Here is an 18,807-nt window from a genome sequence, read left to right as displayed (position 1 = left end):
AGCCAGGATTTGAACAAAGGCTTCTCACTCCAGACTGAGGCCACATTTGCCCCCCAGTTTGTGTCCCATGGACAGTCTAAAACTTTATGTTTTATGGAACACCTAAGTTCATGGGTAGCCTGAGTTCATTTCTCCTCTTATTAACCAGTTATCTATGATATTTAAAATATATTTTATTACATGAGAATATTACACTGCTAGCTGATCCTGAAGAACATGTAATTCTAAAGCAGGCCTGTACAACCTGCAGGCCATGGGCCACTTGTGGCACACCAAAGGATTTCAAATGACTGGTGAAGAATGTAGAGGAAAGCATCCTGTACGTTTTCCCCTGGCCTCTGAAAATCCTTTGGTGTGCTTGTGGCTGCAGGTTGTGCAGGCCTGTTCTAAAGGCATACCTACTCCATAGACAATTCTTTCTTACGTTATCAAACTGTGACAGCTTCAAACCTCTAATTTCTTGGATTAGAATTTAAAAAAAATTATAATCCCACTTTTATGATACATACATGTTGAGGTAAAAAAAAACAGGTGAAGGCTGCTTATTGGCATTGCATGAATTTGCCACAAAATCGTAATTTATCCAAATCAGTTTTAAAAAATGTTACCAAATATGAAATGTCATCTCAGTCCCCTGCCCCCGCCATGCTCACTCTCTTGACAACAGAAAAATGCAAAGCAGTCTCCTCTGAACCAAATAGCAGACTAAGTTTTGCTTTATATTCATATATGTATCAAATTCTCCTCATACATGGGTGAAAAAGGGGAACATTCTATACCTACTTTTTTCCTGCCAGTGATGACCAACTTGTTAGCCCAGGAAGTGCCTCTGCTTGCCTAGATGGGGATTCATATTACTACTAATGGTAAATATAATCATTTACTTTACTCTAAAATTATTATTTTAAACAGAAAAATCCTAACTATGTTATATACTTGCACCTCAGATGTTCCCAGCATAAAATTGCTATTCAAACCAATAATGGCTTGTAAGCTGAAGTTGGGGAGGTCATTGGGGGAAAGAAATCTGATTATTTTCTTTATTTCTTTATTGGTAAGACTTCTTCCCAAGTATGTCACACAAATAATTTTAACTTTAGTTATTCATTTTGGCTGTTCCTATAAACTTTAAAATTGTCTTTAGGTCACATGATTTTATCTAATTCCAAACTTCCTTATTATGATTTGTTTATAGATAATCTGGGGTTATAATTTTATATTCTTCTGTGTGCCATCTTCTCTCTAGCTTTCTCTCAATGAAGCTACTACACTATTGGCTGTAGAGATTACTGCTTCTGATGAAGTTGGTAATACTTCCCTTACTTGATGAATATTTCCATCTTTAACCTTCAGAAACATCTGAAATAGTGTGGCCTCGTGCAGGGGTGGGGAACCTGTGGCTTCAAGGTCATACGTGTCCCTCCAGCTCCTTGAGTGTGGCCTTTTAACCAAGTCCAAGTTTTACAGAACAAATCCTTTTATTAAAGGGATTTGTTCTGTGAAGTTTGGATTCAGTTAAAGGGCTGCACTTGAGGACCTAGAGGGTCAGGTGTGGCCTCAAAGACACAGGTTCCCCACCCTTGGCCTAGTGCATACAATAGATGGTGGGTAGTTCTACTTGACCTTGGACAGTATGCTTCATTCTGTGTTTGTGTCCTCACTTTTAAAATAGTTATCACCCCTCATTGTCAGAGGGGTGCATCCTGTTGGTCAGTAAATATTCATTGAATAAACTACTTTGTAAAGTAGTTTGAGGTCATTAGAGGAAAGTTCTATTTAGGCATGAAAATCTACTTTATTAATTGCTAATGATAGAATCATCATTTGCTGCAGTCTTCAGTGTAAATGTTTTGCAGGATGGCTCTATTATTTTTGGTAGACCTACTTTGTGTATGCACATGTGTATGTATGTATGTAATGTTATATGCATATAGAAAATATACTTATATGTCTATACAATGTACATATATATTACATACATACATATACATATTTTTTTCCCTTTGAAACTGGATCTTCCCATCTTGCCCATGTTGAAAGTACAGTGGCCATCATGGGCTCTATCCCACTATTGATTTGTATGAGAATTTTGACCTCCATTTCTGACCTGGGCCAGTTTGTCCCTCTTTAGGCACCCTGATCACCACCCCCACCTCCACCCCATGGGTTCATCATATTGGTATTGTGCTTAGCATGAACACCTGATTGACTTTAATTCAACTGCAGCTCAGAATTCCCAAGCTCAAGCAATCCACCAGCCTCAGACTCCAGGTGATAGGGATAACATGTGTGTCCTACTGATTATACGTGGGGACAAGAGAAATAGTGTTGCTACTATCTGAAAGTGAGTGTCAGAGAAAAACAGTGTACCAAGGGACATTGAAACCTTGGATCCTAGACCTTTGAAGAATAGAATTTGGCATGAGGTCTATCTATCTTGGATCCTTCAATGGTGGGTTGGGTACTGAAGTTTTTAAAAGAAAAATTCCTGTTTTCAACATTAAGATTATTCTACAAGATGGACCCCTGGATGCTTTTATGGTAAGGTTCCATTGGATTGAAGTAATGAAAAAAATGTACGGTGTATTTTAGGGCCGATTCATATATGTTTTAATCTAATAAGCTGGCAGAAAAGGATCTTGAAAGTCATCTAGCATGTCCCTCTATCTTCATGATACCTCAACTTTCTGAAATAGGTCTGTGCAATTTTTAAAGCTCTCCTGAAAAGAAGCTACTATGGCCATTTAAAAAAAAATTCTAGCATTTCAAAAAACCTCATTATCAGGAAAATGTTCTTCTTGTTTAACCTAATTCCTCTATTCTGCACTTTAAATCTTTTTCTTTTTGTTCTGTGCTAGCAGAGATGGAAACTAGCTGATTATCAATGTCTGAATAATAAGCTGGGAAAATGATCAAGACCTATTGTATGTGAGAGTAACATACCTCTTTCTTTCAAATGAAGTATGTGAAATTTCTCCAGTACTGGGACTTTGCTAATGGACCAGTCAGAAGCATGCTCATTTTTTTCCCCTGTCATATACAGACATTGATACTACTAGGCCACTCACAATTAAAGGCCAGATCAAGAAGGAAGCAGGGGTGATTAATGAATAGAAGGAAAGGTGGATCATGGAGATACAGGGAAATTTGGATTTGAGGTTTAGAACAATACAGCAATACAGAAGCCTGAGGCATCTCCTATTTTGGGTAGCTTTGTAGTCTATTGGCCACATAGCTGAGCTCAGTGGTCTTGCTACTCAACCATGACTCCTGTTAAAGGTGTGTATCCTCTCCTGCTTGCCAGGTGGCCACATTTGCCCAGATGAAGGAACAAAACAGAAGCATCACAAAGGCATTTCTACTGTTGCATGCATGGATTTGTAGGCACTTTTGTCTAATTTTAGACAGCTTTCATATGAAAATTTTAATAATGCTATTTCTACAATGTGAGATATCCTCAATTCCTTTTCACCTGTCTAGTTAGTCCAAAATTATCTCTTATTGATCTTTGCATGTCCTTGTTATCTCCCCCATTAGAATGTAAGCTTATTATGACTAGGGATGGTTTCAATCTTTGTACTTGTAAGTGCCTTGCCCAGTGTATAGTAGGCATTTAATAAATTCTTGTTGATTGGTTTTCCTATGTCAGAACAGTACATCAGATGAGAAGGACTCATAAACTTCTAGAATATTAGCCCTGGAAGGGACCTTGGTCATTTAGTCCATTGTGCTCGCTTTTTGAAACCAATACCCAGAGACAGATAATGACTTGCCCAATGTCATATAGCAAGTTCTTGGAAGAGTATGAAATAGAATTCAGATCCACAGACTCCTGTTTTTCTTTCCAGTGCGCTATGCTAGATCTAAGCTCAGAAAGAGGGCAATGGTAAGGTGAAGAGGACTGTGGGACAACTTTACCAGCCTGCTTAATGATCAGCAAAGGAAAGTACTGTACCTAGGATGCTGAGGATTAACGTTCTGATGGAATGGGGAATATTGCTGAGTAATATTACTTCAAGTTAGGTGATGTTAGCACTTTGTTGTAGGCTGTACTCTTCAAATTATGGGATGAACAGATCCACTCATCATGCTCTCTCTCCTTTGATAAAGGCTTACTTTTTAGAAATTGGTGTCAAAGGAGGTCTTCTCTGCATGCCATCTAAAAGGCAGTAGCATCACCGGGCTGGTAGTCATCTGAAAGGGGCAAAAAATACTTTTCTGTGAATGGAGCTAGTTTTTGTGGGCTCTTTTAAAGGACTGATTTTGAAGTACAGCATCAGAAAAGAAAAGGAAGCAAAGAAAAGTCTTAGAACCTTGTGAAATCTGGGAAAAGTGGGAGTCACTTGAGGTTGTACTGGAGTAAGAGCCTGGGCCAAGCATGGAGTGGAAGCCAAGAGCAGATGTAAGGTCTTAGAAAACAATGCTAGGATAGAACGAGAGACACATGAGTTTGATCTTGCAAAGAGGAGTAGTATTTTGAATGTCAGCTTACAGGGAACTGCTGGAGTTCGAATCTCCTGGTAAATCACTTGCCATTGTCTTGATTTATTGCCATCCCCTTTATCCTTAGCACTATGTAGAAATGTCATCAGACATTCTGATGTTTTTCTGAACTCCTGCATGTCTGTGGATGATTTTTTCTGAAAGATACGGATTCAAGAAAAGATAAAAAAGCTTTACATGGTTCATTTGACCTCTTGGTTTATGTCCATACGTGACTGATAAAAATACTCTAGTTCTGGCAGAATTAAAAAAACCACCAAACTAAAACACACACCACACACAGCCAATGATGGCATAAAATTGAAAACTGGCACAAATCTTTTCCCTCTCCTCAAATATACATGCCTCTAATACATTCTTGCTAACTGCATGTATTTCTCTAAAGGAAAACGATTCCTTTTAAATAAACTATTATTTTTATTTTGCCAATTAGGTCTCAGTTACAGGTTATGTTTATCTTCTCTTCCTAAGTACTATCAAGCAGTAGTTACAAATAAATTGATTGACAAAATGGAAGATTTTGGGGGTGGGAGAAGAATGGGGTGGGCATGGTAGAGACAAGGGAACTGAGTACTCTGAAAGTTTCAGCTTGGATGGTTGAAACCATACAGTATTATGTTTAGTTTACTTTGCTCTAAATAGTACTGTTAACTTTTTCATTTGGTGAATTTTCACCCAAGTGCTAATCACACGTTTCTATAAATCATATTAATTTAACTTATTTGCCTAACTGTTGTTCTGCAGTGAGTAGCACGAATGTTCTCAGATTCTTGGCTGTGTGGTCTTGTTGCAGTTGGAAGTGGAACAGAAACCATCTGAAAAGCATTATTTGGATTATGCATGCTGGAGCATCTCATCTTACCTTTAGGATCTGCTTCCTAAATCACAATTATTCTCACCCATTGTGTTTAATCTTTGTGTCTGTACCCCTGTATGAGATTGCCTCTGAACAGACTTTTTGGAGGAAAGACACTATTCAAATATAAACTGAGAGATTCCCCTAAGTCTAGAGGCATTCCCCCTTTCTTTTCACTTTAGGAATGAACTCAGATAATTGTGCCTGGGAAAAGGAAATAGGAAATAAAGTTGATTTTTTCGATGAGACGATTTTAAATTTAGAAGACATAAGGCATGTTTGGTGTGAGTAATATAGTGTGCCCTTTAATGTCACTGAAAGATTTCTTAGAAGATGTTTTAGAAATTTTTTTTTCTCTTTTCTAGAGCATGATTTCATCCATTGTAAATAGCACATATTATGCCAATGTGTCAGCAACCAAGTGCCAGGAGTTTGGGAGATGGTATAAAAAGTACAAGAAGATTAAAGGTAATTCACCTTAATTGTTTCTAAAGTCTCTTCCCCAATCTTTCTTAAGCAAATGAATTGTTGATTCTTTTGGAATTAGTTTAAAAATACAACACCACACATGTAATTTCTCATAAAAAGAGGCTATTTAAATCTTTCTGTAATGTGGTCCAATTCAGTGCTTTAAAATTAGTGTGTGAGAATGAAAAGTAATTTAAAGAAAATGCTTCTGTTGCATTGTATGTAGTTGATAGTTTACACAGAATTGTTACCTGTCAAAAGACTCAAGCCTACATCTATTTCAATGTAGACATATATAGGTAAATATACAAATAGATGTGTATCTATCTATATGTATATATAATGAAATGATATATTATTATGTAGAGTATTTCTAAAAGTACAACTGGTATAGAAAATATTTTTACTAGATTTTGTTCAAGAATGCTATATATTTGTCTTTCTGGGTTGAATGAGTACTTGTTTAAATGATGCTGGATTTATTGGAATGATTGTTATATCAGATAGAATTTGATTAGGTGATAGTGCCATATTTATTTATAAATAAACATCCGGTGAGTTTTGATTTCCCCCACCTCCAAATAGCTTTTTTTTTCTTGCACATGGTATTGAAGTGTCAGGCTCTTTAAAATACTATTTTTATTTTAAAATTTCCCTCACAAAAATTTTGGGGGGTATTAGAAAATACTGATGAGCTCATGTATGATGATAATGCATTTAAGTTAATACTCCCTGCATCTTTAGAGATTTATTTTTTTAAAGATAACAGACATGCTAAAAGGTTCTGTTTTCCATTCTGCATATATTTAGTGCTTATTAATCCCTTCCCCATTATATGTATGTGTAAATACTGCCTTATCAGCAGCTAACTAACCCTTTATGCCAGAGCAAATACCAATTTATGGTGGGTGAGTAGAAACAATTGACAAATTCGTTTTACAACCTGGAGATCTTCTTTGGAAAGGCAAGCTTGTTAAAATAATTCTTGTAGGATAGTAAACATTTTTTGTATCTATTTACAAGATTACCTTTTAAGAAGTGTGATACTGTGGATATATTTTTAAAAGTATGAAAGGAATAACACCTGTCTATTTGAACTATATTTATGAAGAAAGTCAAGGTGTTGACCTATATATGGGAAATTAAACACTCTGAAATTGAATTGGTATATTTCTTTTCAACCTATTCTAAAATTGTTAGGACTCTTTTCTGGTTTGAGTACTTTCTATATGGTATTATTAATATTGACCTTTGTGCAGCATACAACGAATAGCTCCTTCTCATTATAAAACATTATTGTGTGGTTCACAAGTGTTTCTTTTCGTAAATGTCTCCAAGATTTTTTTTTTAGGGAATTTTTTTAAAGTGCTTGAACATATCCTCTTGGCTAAAAATCAAAAGAGTTATGTAGTTTCAAGGTCATTTGGTAGATAACATTTACTTGCTGTTATAAGCAAATTGCAATGAGCTTCCTATTTCAATAGACCAGGGTGTAATACCAGTTTTAGAGGGACTGGAAGCCCTTCATTGTAGTGTTCTCACAGTTGCCACTACAGATTCCAAGTGGTTTTTTTTTGTGCATCTCCCACTTTCTTCCTTTCTTTCTTAGAGCATTCAATTCTTTAAGCTCCCCCTCTCTCTTTTTAGTTAGTAAGTGCACAGTTAAAACTTTAAGTGCAGTAAAATCAGAATGAGACCTTGATTTCAATCAAGGGGTCAAGGATCCAAACCTAAAGAGTTTGCCTGTCACTGGGTACACATACTGTTCAAAGTAGTGTAGGTAGTCCTTGCTGTTTCACTGTGTGTGTTTGTGTTTGTGTGTGTGTGTGTGTGTGTGTGTGTGTGTGTGTGTGTGTGTGTGTGAGAGAGAGAGAGAGAGAGAGAGAGAGAGAATATGAAAGAGAATTAGAGAGTAGGAGGAGAAAAGGGAAGGTTAAGGTATGTGTGAAGTAAACACAAGCTGCCATAAAACAGTTCAAGTGGTGTTGATTCATCAACCAAAGGAGTGGGAGGAAAAATAAAGAATTCATGACAGGTATAGTGATATATGGAAAATAAACATCCAGAGAACTTCATTTAAATAACTTTCAACTCTCATAAAAGAATTGTTACATTTATTTTTGGCATATTTGGTTTAGTACAATCTCTTTTGTGTGGCTAATTTTTTTCAGTCCAGGTTCAGTTTATAATAAGACACATTCCACATGTAAAAGAGATGATTTAGTTAATAAATTGCTAGTTCATATACGCTTTTTTCAAAATTTAGAAGAGGTCCATGATTTTCCAAATTTGGAAAACAGTAGAAAAAAAAGCAAACAGAAATCTGCCTGGGAATACAAAGAGCTGGTTTCTGTGCTCTTTTCTCCTTTCCCATCCCCAAGCAGCTAATTTCTATGTACAATGGAAGATATGCAGCATAGAAGAGAGTTTCAAAATAACCTTAGTGATGTCACAAGCTAAATTCAGGGTACAGTGTTAAATATGTTTCCTATTATCTGCTAATGTCTGTTTTAATAAAACAGTGGGAACTAAATGGTCTCTTCTTAATCAAAACCATGATTTCCTAAATGTAAGCTATGTGATTCCGTTACAAATTGCCACATATAGATCTCTTAGGTCAAGCTTTTTTCCCTTTCTCATAGAAATAAATAAACAGTAAAATAATTATATACTCTGAAAGATCAAAGTAAATATGACTAAAACCCAGCAAAAATAAAAGTCCACTGGAAGGAGGAAAAAAGCATCAGATTGCAGATTCTATACCTAATGCTTAAATAAATATGAGAAAGTGAATAATCAATAATTTGATATCATTAACAACAGATGTAAAAACTATATACAAATGGAACTGTATGAAATTTGAAGTAAACATTCTCAGTATGCATTTTGTTGGATTTACTGTAAATATAACTTCACTATTTACACTTATTCTTTAAAAAGTCCTAAGTTAGTTTTGCTTAGTATGTTAACTTTCTTTTCTGTAATGATCACATTAGGATAGATTGTTTTCTCTTTAATTTCAGAGACAGTTATGGTTTACCTAGAGATATTGGAGTTACTATTAATGCTTTTAAAAAATTAATGAATAGGTTGCTTTTGTATGTCTCTGTTTCTAATTCTCTAAGCCAGTGACCTAGTTGTTTTGTCATGTCAGAACATTGTGGAGGGTGACACAATGGTTAAGAAAATACACAGTATACAATGTCAGTCCCCATATAACTAGCTGGCTATTTTGTAAGCTCACAATTTTGATTTTGTTGTTTTCCTATAGAGAACATGGTGATAATTGTTTAGTTATTGAGAGTTTTACTCCCAATCCCAAGTATTGTTTTTAGTGTTGGATGAGTAGATATAAAATCTATCATGAAACGGAAATATTTAGATTTTTGGAATATTATTTTTAAGAAATGTGCGCTATACAGTAATTTTTAGTTTTAAGGAATTTGGTCAATCAAGATGAAAGAGCAAATCTTTTAAATAATTGTCTCCTTTTATAGCTGTTCTCACCATAGCATGAACTTGGTTTGTATGTACATTTATTTTATCCTGATTATTATTATACAGTTTTAACGATGTGGTTCACAAATACCATCAAATACTAAACACTTATTGTGGCCTACTTTTGTGAGGTAACCAGACTATTAATTGGCAAATATTTTATTAAACTCTTCCTGAATGCCACATTATGTGCTAGGTGCTGGACAGGAGTGTGTCCCAGCAAAGAAATGCTCACATAGACTACTTTTAAATCAAGTCCAAATAAAGAATTACTGGTTTATTGGAACCAACTTAGTTTGCACTTAAAGTTTTTTTTCTTCTACTACTACTGAGCATAAAGCAGCTTGTTTTGTAATCTTTGGGCAGTTTAAAATCTTAAATTCAATCTCATGTATAGCCCGTGATTTAGGAATTAAGAGGTCATTGGAAGTTCATCTGAATGTTGTTGAAGCTGTCAAAAAATTATTTGTCATATAATATTGTTCCTAGACGTAGAGGACTAAACCATGCCCTCCTTGAAGTTAGGGTAAAATGCATGATCACTTTACTGCCATCTTTTTTCCCCTCTCATTATTTTGCAAGATAAATCTCTGATTGTTAACTGTCACGTTTGTGCATTTGAGTTTATTTGCAAAATGTGGAAGCTGGGGTGATTTTCAAAAACCAGTGTTACTTACCATGACTGCCTTATTCCAGTAATCAGTGTTTTATCTGACCCTGTCTGATCCAGTCTTGTAAGATCAAACGTCCAGGCCAGCGAGCAGACAGTAAACAAAGCCCATGAAGGGTTTTGGTAAACATGAAGATTAGATGTTGAATGGAAATTAAACTCCTTGAACTATTCCTCTGCACTAAAGTGGTTAAGTGGGTCGTGATTAAAAGAAATAAGTAATTATGATCATTATAGTTGAAATGATATAAAGTTACCACATTTAAAGCACCTCTTGTACCCTAAAATGATTCTGTCATTTATAAAGTGGTGGCTCAATATTGCAAAGAAAATTCAGTGTTTCCTCTGGCTTATGCCACAAGAGAGTCCAGGTCTTTAAATATGGTAGGACAATCATTATAATATCATTACAATACTGTCTGAATGGCCTTGGGTCCCAGGTAGGAAAATCACTTTAATATCATTACAATGCTGTCTGTATGGCCTTGTTTCAGATCCTGTTCTGACCAGATTAAAATAATGAAGTGTTTTTCCCCCCTTAGTTGGACATAAAAAAGCTTAGTTCTAGCTACACAGGTGCTTCTTTGGTCAGAATATTGTCATTCACAACAGACCAAAGAAGCAGGAAACAACATTGTATGTTTATGTGATCTTTGTGTCTAAGTATTTAAGAAGGGAAACTTGGCCACCTGATCACATTGCTTGGTCTTGTTAAGGATGCATTACGGAAACACCGTCCACCTAGTAGACTGATAGAACTAAATGGAACACCAGCTGCCTGCCTATCCTTGAAGGTCAGCTGTCAAAGGATACTTGGACCAAGAGAGTACTGAGGGAGGACAGATATAGTTGTGGCAAATCCTCAGGTGGTAGCCCATTCTTATGAAGGCAGCCAATCTAGACATTGAAAACAAGCCAATAACTTGCTACTGATCAGTTATATCTGGTCCCCTACCATAACATCCCTAATGAAGAAGGCCATGTGAATTTGCTGTGAAAAGTTATGAAAAGTATATTACAATGGAGTTCATTTCCTTTGCAGTAGCTGAGTAATCTTTTTTTCATCCTCTGTGTGTGTGTGTGTGTGTGTGTGTGTGTGTGTGTGTGTGTGTCTGTCTGTCTGTCTGTCTGTCTATTTACATACCCCTTCCCTTAGATCAACCCAGATGGGTTTGGGACCTGAAAAGTATGACCTTGATGTATGTTCTGTTACTCATAAAATGAGGATGTATACTTGACCTCTCAGAGTTGTTGTGATGAATTTTATAAAATTAAAAACCAAAGAGCCTTAAGCACTTCAAACTCTTCCAAAATAGATAGTATGTAGAGATGGCCAGGAGGGGGAAGGGGGGAAAACCATCCTAGACTGCAACACTTCAGAGTGTTTGATTAATTGGACTATTAAGATTTCACCTTGGCCAACATTCTAGTACCCTTGAGTGAGCTCTGGTTAGGGATTTTACAATCTGAATTGGATCAGTACTAAAGAACCAACCGAAGGATCTGTTTTAAGGCCTATAATGTTTTGAAGGTATATTATATTTCGGAAGTACATAGTGGTTCAGTGGATAGAGTGCTGGATCCAGAGTCAGGAAAATCTGAGCTCAAATCCTGCTCAAGATACTTACTATCTGTGCGACCCTAGGAAAGTTAGTTCATCTCTTTCTGCCTCAGTTTCCTGAAACTCTAAAGTAGGAATAATACCTGACTCACAGGGTTGTTGTGAGAATCAGAGATATTTGCAAACATTTAGCACAGTACCTGGCACATAGCAAGTGCATAGGAGATGTCTAGATTAGACTAGATTTCAGGCTTCCCATGAATTCTGGTCTTAACCTGAGTATTTGTGGGACAGGTTTAGGGCCCCAAAGACTTCATGGCTGCCCTGTGGTATAAGTTTAAAGGTTTTGCTTACTACCACTTCATGTTTCTTTCTCTACCTTCTCTGCCGCACTCCTCCCCTCCCCTCCTCCTGCCCAAACCAAAGCTACAAAAGATTTTAGATCCTCAGCATCTTTTGATTGGCAGATATTGCAACAGAAATGCTCTTCAGACATTAGATGCACCCCCCAATACCATTACTATTCTTTGTTCTTTAGATTAATTTAGCTATGAACATATCACTTAGCATGGGTTCTTATTTACACATAAGATAAATGGTAGCAGTAATCCAATGTTCATATTTGACCTCTGAATAGAGCATGCTGTTAACTACATTCTGTTAACTGCAGAAAATACTTCCTAAAGTAGTGAACATCACAGCAATACGGGAAGGAGATTAAAGAGGTTCTAAGAGAGATCTCTTGTTGTTTACTAGTCCCTTGGATTAACAAACATTTATTGGTAGTAGGACAACTCTACTTCAATGACAGTATTATGTTTCTTATTAAATACGTATCAGGGTTTGCTTGTGATGTTTGAGAAAGCTAATCTTTAAGACTCTTTCAACTCAAGAATGAAACTAGAACTTAAAACTGGAATAACGACCTTTCATATTCAAGTCCCATAAGGTCTCATTCTATTTCCATTTCTCATCAAAATCAAAATAATTTGTATTTTTAGACAAAAGGTAAGATTTTAATTAATATATAGATATCATGTGGATTAATGCCTATTTGTTTAACTTCTATTTCCAAGGCTATATGGGAGAATTCCATAAATAGCACACCGACAAAGGGAGAATTCTGCTGGGTTTGTGTTAGGATTCCTTGACACTTTGGAGAGGTTGTGGACACCCCATTTATGGATATATTACTATATGGATGTATAGCTTGTACATAACCAATTTACAACTTCTCATCCATGATCCCTACAAATCTTTCTTAGAGGCACTGCTCAACTTATTGGAAACCTTCCTCTTTTTCTCTTATTATCTCAATGTTTCCCCCTTTGTCCTTCACAATTCCGAGAGGTCTGCCTGACAAATAATTTTGTCCTTCATAATGTGATTCCTTATTATATAATGAAGCACATCATTCCCCTCCTCTGTTGAGAACACAGCTTCATAATTAAAATGGAAACTAACTTAAAATATAGTCATGTACGTATTTTTATTACACATGATTTTCTAGAATATTCCTAATGAGTAAAGGAAGTGAACTGACAGTGGAGAACAGTTTGAAAGTAAAAAGTACAATAGTATTCCAAAGAGGAGAATTGAGAATATAATGCTGGTAAAGTGGGAAAATATTCATTTTTTCCAGGTGGCATAATAGTTTGGGGTTTTTATTATCAAATTGGCAGAGGTATCTGAAACTAAATTGCTTTATAGTCAAGGTATGTGTTCCTGTGGAGTTTAAATGATGGAAAAAGGATGCTAATAATAAGAGGAAAATACACCTAAGAAAACTAGTCATGTGGTATGATCACAATGCCCACTGGTACAGTTTTGGTTCTACGGCTGGAAGCATTTCCCTTACAAGGCTTGTTTTATTAGGGAATTATAACTTGGCTTTAACTATTCAGCCTGAGGCAGAGCCTTTCCAAGCTAGGTCTCAGCCCAGAAACAAATTTTCTTTAACAAATTTAGAAGGTGAAAAAAAAAAGAAACACAAAAAATCCTTTAGGTTTGGGGCTCCTAAAAGACACCCATATGCCAAGCTTCATTTTCTTTTGCCCTCTAGTCACTTCAAACTGCTTACATTTTCTTTAATTATATTTAGTGAGACCTTTTGGTAATAGTTTTTTTTATGGTGTTGGTTTGATGTCTGAGAAAAAAAAAAGATACTGCATGTGAGTCTTTGCTTCTTCCAAACTCTACTTGTCTTAACATTGAAAAGATTTCTTATTAGAGATTGATTTTTCTCCCTAAATTATCTCCCTACATGATGGCAAATAGAAGTTTTTCTTCAATGATTGGGTCTTTTTGACATTAGGGCTATGAGATGTTTTAGTATGTCAGGGAGACAGTTTTTTGGTTAAATAAGTATTTTGTGTCTAGCAGTGGGTTGGTGGTGGTATTATATGGGTGAACAGGGCCGTTACTCTTATTCTCCCCAACTCTTGGCTATTCCTTCCCTTGGGTGTGATTTTTCTCACCAGCCACTTCCTGGCCCCTCCCCCTCTGGAAGAACCACTTTCCTTTCAGATTTCACCTCTGGACACTATGGGAAGGAAGATGATAAAGGCCCTTCCACCTCAGTACTATCCTAATAAGGGTTCCTAAAAATACACATATAGATTAGTAAAGTGATTGTCTAAGTGTTTTCTATAGATTTCTAGCTTAAGAAACAAAATAAACATTTAAATACAGAAATGTAAACAAAGTCTTAAAAAGCAGAATAAGTTTCCTGTGTCCTCTAGGAAGGTATTACATTCCTGCCCTTTCCAGAAGAAAAGGAAAGAAAAAGGGAAGAGAAGACAAGGAAAGATCCCTGGCTAAGGTGTCAGGAGTCCTGAACAGTTCCAGCAATGCAGTCTAGTCTTATGTCTTGTGAATAATTTGGTTGTATGACTAGGGTTCTGGAATTTCGATGCCTGCTTCCATTGTGGCTCCTTTTGCAACTTCTGCTGTAGGCACCCACACCTTCTCTCATCCCACAATGCTTCTTGACTTTCCATATTCACTCCTTAGTTTGGGAAGGGTTAACTTATCAGTCAAAATTAGGCTCTCTCAATGTCAAGGTGAGGACAGATCTTGGGGGTTGAGGAGGGGAATAACCAGGGAGAGGATTTCTGCAATTCTTCAGGCAATCACCTCTAAAGTCTTGTTACAAGTGAATTTAACACATTGAAAGGAGTTGGTTGAACACTAGCTTTGCTCAATGTTGATTTTCAGCATGTAATAGCTATGATCCTTCTCTAGTGTTCTAAGAGTTTATTTCTTTGAGATTACTTTTCGCCTTGTCTATCTCAGGCGAATTGCCCTTTTTATTCTGGTTTGACTTTAAAGCTTTCAAAGAAACACATTATATTTGCAAATATATGCACACACACATACACACACATATATGTATATACATATGTGTGTGTATAAACAATAGCAAAGGCTATCTGATGCAGTCAGAATAATGAATGAGCTACAAGGCACCTCAGATTATATCTAGTTCTATGACTTCTTTTTAATTGACAAGTCTGTTGAGGTCTTTGGGGGGTAAGAATTAGTCCATAGGACTGGGCAAAACCAGGATCTGCTGACTCCCAGTAAATTGTTTTTTTCTGCCTAATCATTCTGCGTCTTTAATATGTTCTTTTTAAAAAAATTAATTTTTTTTTGTTTTTCACATTCACTTCCGCAAGATTTTGAATTCCAAATTTTCTCCCCATCTCTCCCCTCCCTGTGCTCCAGGACGGTATACATTTGGATTACCCCCTTCCCCAATCTGCCCTCCTTTCTATCACCCCCCCCCCCACCGCCTTATCCTCTTCCCTTCTATTTTCCTGTAGGGCAAGATAGATTTCTATATGCCATTGCCTGTATATCTTATTTCCCAGTTGCGTGTAAAAACAATTTTTAACATTCGTTTTTAAAACTTCGAGTTGCACATTCTCTCCCTTCCTCCCTCCCTACCACCCTCATTGAGAAGGCAAGTAATTTGATGTAGGTTATACATGTGTAGTCATGCAAAACACTTCTCTAATAGTCATGTTGTGAAAGACTATATTTGCCTCCATCCTATCCTGCTCCCCATTTATTCTGTTCTCTCTTTTGACCCTGTCCCTCCTCAAACATGTTTGCTTCTGATTACCCCTCCCCACATATGCTCCCTTTTCTATCCCCCCCTCTTATCCCCTTCCCCCCTACTTTCCTGTAGGGTAAGTTAGATTTCCATACTCAATTGAGTGATGAGAATAAAATTCACTCATTCCCTCTCACATTCCCCCTCTTCCCCTCCACTGTAAGAGCTTTTTCAGGCCTCTTTTATGTGAGATAATTTACTCCCTTCTACTTCTCCCTTTTTCCTTCTCCTAGTACATTTTTCTCTCACCCCTTAATTTTATTTTTTAGATATCAGCCCTTCGTATTCAACTCATCTTGTGTCCTCTGTGTGTGTATATATGTGTGTGTATGTATGTGTAAATGCATATGCATATGTATATGTGTGTGTATGTATATTCCCTCCAATTACCCTAATACTGAGAAAAGTCTCATGAATTACAAATATCATCTTTCCATGCAGGAATGTAAACAGTCAACTTTAATAAGTCCCTTATGATTTCTCTTTCCTGTTTACTTTTTCATTGCCTCTCTTGAATCTTGTATTTGAAAGTCAAATTTTCTATTCAGCTCTGATCTTTTCATCAAGAATGCTTTAAAGTCCTTTATTTCATTGAACATCCATTTGTCCCCTTGAAGTATTATACTCAGTTTTGCTAGGTAGATGATTCTTGGTTTTAATCCTAGCTCCTTTGAACTCTGGAATATCATATTCCAAACCCTCCTATTCCTTAACATAGGAGCTGCTAAATCTTGTGTTATTCTGATTGTGTTTCCACAATACTTGAGTTGTTTCTTTCTGGCTGTTTACAATATTTTCTTCCTGACCTGGGATCTCTGGAATTTGGTGACAGTATTCCTAGGAGTTTTCCTTTTGCGACCTCTTTCAGAAGGTGATAGGTGGATTCTTTCAATTTCTATTTTACTCTCTGGTTTTAGAATATCAGAGCAGTTTTCCTTGATAATTTCTTGAAAGATGATGCCTAGGCTCTTTTTATGATCCTGACTTTCAGGTAGTTTAATAATTTTTAAATGATCTCTTCTGGATCTATTTTCCAGGTGAGTTGTTTTTCCAATGAGATATTTCACATTGTCTTCTATTTTTTCTTTCTTTTGGTTTTGTTTTATAATTGCTCAATTTCTCATAGAGTCATTAACTTCCATTTGCTCCATTCTAATTTTTAAGAAATTATTTTCTTCAGTGAGCTTTTGGACCCCTTTTTCCATTTGTCCAATTCTGTTTTTTAGGTCTTCTTCTCCTCATTGGCTTTTTGGACCTCTTTTGCCATTTGGGTTAGTCTATTTTTAAGGTGTTATTTTCTTCAGCATTTTTGGGGTCTCCTTTAGCAAGCTGTTGACTTGTTTTTCATGATTTTCTTGCATTACTCTCATTTTTCTACCCAATTTTCCCTCTACTTCTCTTACTTGATTTTCAAAATCCTTTTTGAGCTCTTCCATGGCCTGAGACCAATTCACATTTTTCTTGGAGGCTATGGAGCTTTGATTTTGTTGTCTTCTTCTGGTTATATGTTTTTACCTTCCTTGCCATCAAAGTAAAATTCTGTAGTCTGCTTTTTTTTTTTCCAGTGGTTGGCTCATTTCCCAGCCAACTACTTGACTTTTTAGCTTTTTGTTAAGGTAGGACTCTGCTTCCAAAGTCTCAAGCTTCAGGGGTTTTGTCTAGCTGTTTTTAGAGATATTTCTAGGGACTTGTAAATTTTTAGTTCTTCCAAGGTTGTATGATCAAAGGAGAGGTATTTACTTCTGTCCTGGTCTGTGCTCTGGTCTATGAGTGCCTAAAAGCACTCTTTTCTGTCTTGGAACTATGAGGAGGATTCCCTCTCTGCTGCTGCCACAAGCTCTGCCATAGCAGCACTCCTTCTTGCCCTAGGACTGCCACCCAGGACTGCGACCCAGATCCAATTAAAGGCAAAGCAAGAGAATCCTGCCTCAGCGCTGACATAGAGATCCCTGCAATCCCCCTCTGATCATCTACTTGATCCTCCCACCATCTGTGGGCTGAGAGCTCTGAAAGCAGCCACTGCTGCTGCCACCGCTGCCACCTCAGGCACTGCCCTGGGGCTGGAGCTGGACCCTGTTTCTCTCTCACCTAGGTCCCACAGACCTTTCTTACTGACCTTCTAAGTTATCTTTGGCATTTGTGGGCTGAGAAGGTTGGAAACCATCAGAGCTGCCAGTGATTCAGTCCCCTGAGGCCTACTCCAGGCTTGCTAGGGCCTGGCCCACACTGGACAGTGCTCTTCTCTGACTGGTGCAACAGACCTTTCTTGTCAACCTTCCAGGTTGTCTTGGGCTAGAAATTTGTTTCACTCTGTCTTTTTGTGAGTTCTGCTGCTCTAGAATTTGTGTAGAGTAATTTTTTACAAGTATTTGGAGGTGTTTAGGGGAGAACTCAAGGAAGTCCTTCCTTTCACTCTGCTATCTTGGCTCCACCCCTAATATGTTCTTTAAATCACGTCTTTGAAAACTAGCTTTTTTAATATGCAATTTAATTTTTTTAGTAAATGAAACAAGGAAAGATTGAGATTAGTATACACATAGTCAATAGTTCCTACTGATAAGGACTAAAATAAATTTCTAAAATGCATGACTAACCAACCAGAATTTAAAACTATGCTATGGAATTACATCAGCTGGAAGCTTTGGTCAGATGTTTTATGCTCATTTACATGGGCTAGGCATCTGGATTGCTTGGAACAAATGGCTGTCCATGTTTTTACAGGCACTATTCAAATGGCGAATCTAGTCAAATTGCTGAGTCAGTGGTCCTGACTTTTTTGGTTGTGATATAAAAAATTCACATTTTTTCCCCCAACCTTGCTTAGTTCAATGACATATCTTCTAGAATATGCTACACTGAGTTCTTGGAGGAAGCCATACATTAATCTGTCACTGCTTTTTTTTTACCTTCTAGATGTATGTGGGCATGTACACATATCAATCGTAGATATGAAGAAATTAACCTTTTTGCAGATTGGGCAGAATTTATCAGCCTGTAAACCTATTCGCTAAAACTATTCAGGGTTATTCATCATCAGACTCAGGTACATAGTTGTTTGCTTATTGTCTCCCCCATCAGAGCGTGAGTTCCTTGGGTCTTTTACCATTCTTTGTATCCCCAGTGCTTAGCACAGT

The 18,807-nt window shown here is 36.8% G+C and overlaps 1 protein-coding gene across 1 annotated transcript in view; it reads left to right on the top strand.

Moving 5' to 3' along the window:
• SATB2 (SATB homeobox 2) overlaps window positions 1–18,807 on the top strand; it is a 227,402-nt gene that overhangs the window by 92,727 nt on the left and 115,868 nt on the right. Inside the window, exon 6 of the mRNA XM_036745121.1 lies at window positions 5,725–5,827. Within this exon, the coding sequence (XP_036601016.1) occupies window positions 5,725–5,827 (103 nt within the window). The remainder of the gene's footprint in view (window positions 1–5,724; window positions 5,828–18,807) is intronic.

The sequence above is a fragment of the Trichosurus vulpecula genome, chromosome 2 (genome assembly GCF_011100635.1).
Source record: "Trichosurus vulpecula isolate mTriVul1 chromosome 2, mTriVul1.pri, whole genome shotgun sequence".
Taxonomy (NCBI): domain Eukaryota; kingdom Metazoa; phylum Chordata; class Mammalia; order Diprotodontia; family Phalangeridae; genus Trichosurus; species Trichosurus vulpecula.
This window is presented reverse-complemented; position numbering and strand designations above follow the sequence as displayed.